This window comes from Eriocheir sinensis, chromosome 20 (assembly GCF_024679095.1).
Source record: "Eriocheir sinensis breed Jianghai 21 chromosome 20, ASM2467909v1, whole genome shotgun sequence".
NCBI lineage: Eukaryota > Metazoa > Arthropoda > Malacostraca > Decapoda > Varunidae > Eriocheir > Eriocheir sinensis.
This window is the reverse complement of record NC_066528.1, coordinates 11,134,746-11,139,745: the sequence shown is the minus strand read 5'-3', so window position 1 is coordinate 11,139,745 and position 5,000 is coordinate 11,134,746. Positions and strand designations below refer to the sequence as shown.

The 5,000-nt window shown below is 45.4% G+C and overlaps 1 protein-coding gene across 1 annotated transcript in view; it reads left to right on the top strand.

The window, feature by feature from the left end:
• Positions 1 to 5,000, top strand: part of LOC127001176 (hexokinase-1-like) — a 17,785-nt gene that overhangs the window by 8,247 nt on the left and 4,538 nt on the right. The window contains exons 5-9 of the mRNA XM_050865389.1: positions 239 to 368; positions 1,798 to 1,980; positions 2,276 to 2,409; positions 3,218 to 3,330; positions 4,943 to 5,000. The exon at positions 4,943 to 5,000 is cut by the window's right edge and continues 95 nt beyond it. Of these exons, the coding sequence (XP_050721346.1) occupies positions 239 to 368; positions 1,798 to 1,980; positions 2,276 to 2,409; positions 3,218 to 3,330; positions 4,943 to 5,000 (618 nt within the window). The remainder of the gene's footprint in view (positions 1 to 238; positions 369 to 1,797; positions 1,981 to 2,275; positions 2,410 to 3,217; positions 3,331 to 4,942) is intronic.

The window sequence follows — 5,000 nt, the reverse complement described above, 5'->3', positions numbered from 1 at the left end:
CTCCTTCTTTTCTCCATTCTTCCTTTCTTTTTTTCATTCTTTTTTCATCTTTCTTTTCTTCTCCTTCTGCTTCTTCATATTCTTCTCTTTAAAACCCTTTCTCTTTTTTCTCCAACTTTTCTTTCTCCTTTCTTTCTTTCTTTCTTTCTTCTATTTCTTCTTCGCCTGCTCTTAAATATCCCTCTGCTTCTTCACCTTTTCTCCTCCTCGTCCTCCTCCTCCTCCTCTAATTCTTCAGGTCGTGGACTACTTCGCGGTGCCTCTGGAGACTCGCTTGGGCCCCGGCGAGGAACTCTTCGACTTCCTTGCGCAGTGCCTCTGGGAGTTCATCCACGCGAAGAAGTTGACGGGGCGGAACTTGAAACTGGGTGAGTGGGGCAGGAGGTACAAAGGAGTACAAAGGAAAAGCAAACAGCAACACTCTTGGTCCTAACTAGGCTGTTTGTTGTTGCTATCATCTACTCTAATCTACGAGTCAGAGACACAGGACAGCAAAGGCGATGGCTCTTCCTTTTATAGTATAGAAAAACTACAATGGAACTTTACAAGGACAGAAGGAAGATCATACACGACGACTAAGCTAACACGACTTTCTGTTAGACCGGAGCAAAATAGCGGATGTTCGGGTTAGCTTCTAAACATTTGTCAAGTCGGTTTTTGAACGTGCAAATAGTTTCGCTTTCGACGACGTTTTGAGGCAGACCATTCCATACATTGATGACACGGTTGAAGAAGAAGTGTTTTGATTCATTTGAGTTGAAACGCTTCCTCGTTATTTTGTATCCATTGTTTCTTGTTACGCTTGATTGAGAGACTGTAAAATAATCATGAACATTAACGTTGTCGAATCCCTTGAAAATTTTAAACACTTTTATAAGGTCACCTCTTAGCCCGCGCTTTGATAAGCTGAAAAAGTTCACTTCTTCAAGTCTGGCTTTGTACGGTTTGTTTCGTAGTCTAGGGATCCTTTTAATAGCTCGACGCTGCACCCTCTCGAGTTTATCAATATCTTTTCTGTAATAGGGAGACCAAAACTGAACGCAATACTCAAGATGTGGGCGAACTAACGAATTGTACAGTGTCAATATTACTTTTTCTGATTTGTGTTCAAATGTACGACCAATAAATCCGATCAGTTTGTTGGCAGTTTTTAATACTTCTGTGCAATGTTGACTCGGTTTAAGATCGTTGGAAATTATTACTCCAAGATCTTTTTCTTTGCTGGCTTCAGAAAGTCGCACTCCGTTAATTTGATAATGAATACGATCGTTATTGATTCCGATATGCATAACCTTGCACTTCTCAATATTGAAATCCATTTGCCATGTTCGTGCCCAACTACTTAAACGTTCCTGATCAGCTTGGAAGTGTTCTTTATCCGTTGTCGTAGTGACTCTGCTGGCTATTTTTGTGTCGTCTGCAAATTTCAATATTTTACACGATAGCCCCTCGCCAATGTCTTTTACCTACACTAAAAAACAGAACAGGTCCCAACACCGACCCCTGTGGAACACCGCTTTTGACATCTCGCCACTCAGATGATATACCATTCATAACTCTCTGTTTATGGTCGGTAAGCCAGTCTTTGAGCCACTTATGAATATTACCAGTTATACCGTGAGCTTGCAATTTACTAAGGAGGCGGTTGTGAGGGACTTTGTCAAATGCTTTCTGAAAGTCCAAATATACAATGTCTACTGATTGACTTTCCTTTTCTTCTTAACCACCCTTCCCTTCCCTTCCCTTCCCTTCCCTTCCCTCTATTAATCCCTTCTCTCTCCCTTCTCCCCCCCCCAGGCTTCACCTTCTCGTTCCCCATGACGCAGAAGAGCCTGGACGTCGGTATCCTCGCCTCCTGGACCAAGTCGTTCAACTGCTCCGGCGTGGTGGGTCGCGACGCCGTCAAGATGCTCAACGATGCGATTCAGCGGCGCGGCGACATGGACATTACGGTGTCGGCGATCCTCAACGACACGACGGGTACGATCGGTCGGCGACTATTATGTTGTTATTACGACTATTACTGGTGTTGATGATGACAGTATTACCTCTACTTGTACTTCTTTTTTTCTTTCTTATTTCTGTTTTGTTTTTCTTTCTCCTATTTCCTACTACTACTACTACTACTACTACTACTACTACCACTACTACTGCTACTACTACTACTACTACTACTACTACTACTACTACTACTACTACAACAACAACCCCCAACAACCCCACCTCACCCCCACCCCCACCCCCCTCCCACCCTTCTAATTAAACCCTTCCACAGGTACCCTCGTGATGGGCGCCTATTTAGACCACCGGTGCGCCATAGGTATGATCTTGGGCACAGGATCCAACGGCGCCTACATCGAGAAGGTGGAGAGGATCGAAAAGTGGCACGGGATCCACACGGAGAAGGAGGTAAGGGGTTCGATCCTCCTTGTAAGGGATTGGATCGTCTATAAGAGGATTGAGGGGATTATAAGGGATTGGAAGGGTGTTTGGGGGGTTAGGGTGTGTGTGTGTGTGTGTGTGTGTGTGTGTGTGTGTGTTTCGACCTATTCTTCTCTTGTTAGTAATGATTTCTCTCTCTCTCTCTCTCTCTCTCTCTCTCTCTCTCTCTCTCTCTCTCTCTCTCTCTCCACCCGCATGTCTTTCTTTGGGTGTATAGAAAAAAATATTGGAAGATTGAATAACCATCTCCTCCTCCTCCTCCTCCTCCTCCTCTTCCCCCTCCTCCTACTATTGTACTCTTCAAGGTCGTGGTCAGTCCTTGATATAGTTAAAAGACAGGAGGAGGAGGAGGAGGAAGAGGAGGAGGAGGAGGAGGAGGAGGGTACTTTTCTCAAGGACTCTCTTTTAGATATATTGAGGAAGGCGCCAAGAAGAATGTAGGGAGGAGGAGGAGGAGGAAGAGGAGGAGGAGGAGATGACCAAAATATAAGAATTACCTAACTTCTCTCTCAATAACAATTCTTTTCTCTCTCTCTCTCTCTCTCTCTCTCTCTCTCTCTCTCTCTCTCTCTCTCTCTCTCTCTCTCTCTCTCTCTCTCTCTCTCTCTATCTATCTATCTATCTATCTATCTATCTATTTATCTATTTATCTATCTATCTCCCCCGCTACACTGTCCCCTCTCTCCCCCTCCCTCTCCCTCTCCCTAACCTAACCTAACCTAACCTAACCTAACCTAACCTAACCTAACCTAACCTCGCCTCACCACGCCTACAGATGCTGGTGGACATTGAATGGGGTGCCTTTGGCGATAACGGCGTGCTGGACTTCATCAGGACGCAGTGGGACCGAGCCGTGGATGACCAGTCGCTCCTCGTCAACTCCTACACGTGAGTTGGGGAAGGGATTGAGGGAGCAAGAAGGCAGATTGAGGCAGTTGAAAAGGACTTGAAAGGGATTGATAGCTTGAAAGGGTCAATTTAAGGGAGCTAGAAAGGGATTGAAAGGGAGTGAAGGGGATTGAAAAGGGATTAAAACTGATTGAAGGAGATTGAAAGGGATTCAAAGGGGATTGAAAGGGATTAAAAGGGATTGAGGGAGCTAGAAGGGGATTGATTGTCAGTTGAAAAGGACTTGAAAGGGATTGAGGGAGATAGGAAGAGATTGAAAGGGATTGAAGGGAATGAAAGGGATTAAAACGGATTGAAAGGGATTGAAAGGGATTAAAAGGGATTGAGAGCTTGAAGGATTGAGGGAGTTAGGATTGAGTCAGTTAAAAAGGACTTGAGTGAAATGGAAGAGGGATTGAGTGTGCTGAAAAGGGATTGAGTCATAAAAAAAAGTGATTGAGGGAGTTAGAAACGGATTGAGTCAGTTAAAAAGGTTTTGAGTGAGATGGAAAAGGGATTGAGTGTGCTGGAAAGGGGATTTAGTCATTTAAAAAGGGATTGAGAGAATTAGAAAGGGATTGAGTATGCTAGAAAGGGATTGAGTGAAATGGAAAGATGATTGATTGAGATGGAGAGGGATTGAGGGAGTTATAAAGGGGTATAGGGGGATGGAAAAGGATTGAGAAGGGATTGAGGAGGATGGGAAGAGGATTGGATGAGGTAGAAAAGGGATGAAGTGAGATATGAAAAGAATTGAAAGGATTAGAGAGAGAGAGAGAGAGAGAGAGAGAGAGAGAGTTATCTTACTTTTTATAATATGTTTTTTTCCTTATCTCTCTCTCTCTCTCTCTCTCTCTCTCTCTCTCTTTCTTTATCTCCCCGGAACTTTCCTACTCTTTATCAACGTTTCTTGGGAGCCTGTCTGTCCTCCTCCTCCTCCTCCTCCTCCTCCTCCTCCCCCTCCTCCTCCTCCTCCTCCTCCTCCTCCTCCTCCTCCTCCTCCTTATCTTCCCTCCCTTGAGTACTGACATTGAAACTCGGATTGAAGGATTTAATCATATATATTTTTTGTGTGTGTGTGTTCGTATGTTTGTGTGTGACCTGACCTGACCTATCTCTCCCTCTCCCTCCTTTCCTCTCCCTTCCTCTTATACCTCCATTCTCTTCTCTCTCCCTTTTTTCCCTCTTTCCTCTCCCTTCCCTTTCTCCCTTTCTCTTATTCCTCCATTCTCTTCTTTCTCCCTCTTCTCCCTTTTCTTGTCCCTCCTCCCTCTCCCTTTCCTCCCTCTCCTTCTTCCTCCCTTTTCCTCTCTCTCACTAACCCTCTTCCTCCCTCTTCTCCCTTCTCCTTTCCCTCTTCCCTCTCCCTTACCTCCCTTCCTTTTCCTCTCTCTCACTAACCCTCCTCCCCCCTCTCCTTCCCTCTCCCTTACCTCCCTCCCTTTTCCTCTCTCTCACTAACCCTCCTCCACCCTCTCCTTCCCTCTCCCTTACCTCCCTCCCTCTTCCTCTCTCTCACTAACCCTCCTCCCCCCTCTCCTTCCCTCTCCCTTACCTCCCTCCCTTTTCCTCTCTCTCACTAAACCTCCTCCTCCTCCTCCTCCTCCTCCAGCTTTGAAAAATACTACGGTGGAAAATATATGGGGGACCTGTTCCGGGAGGTGCTTCTA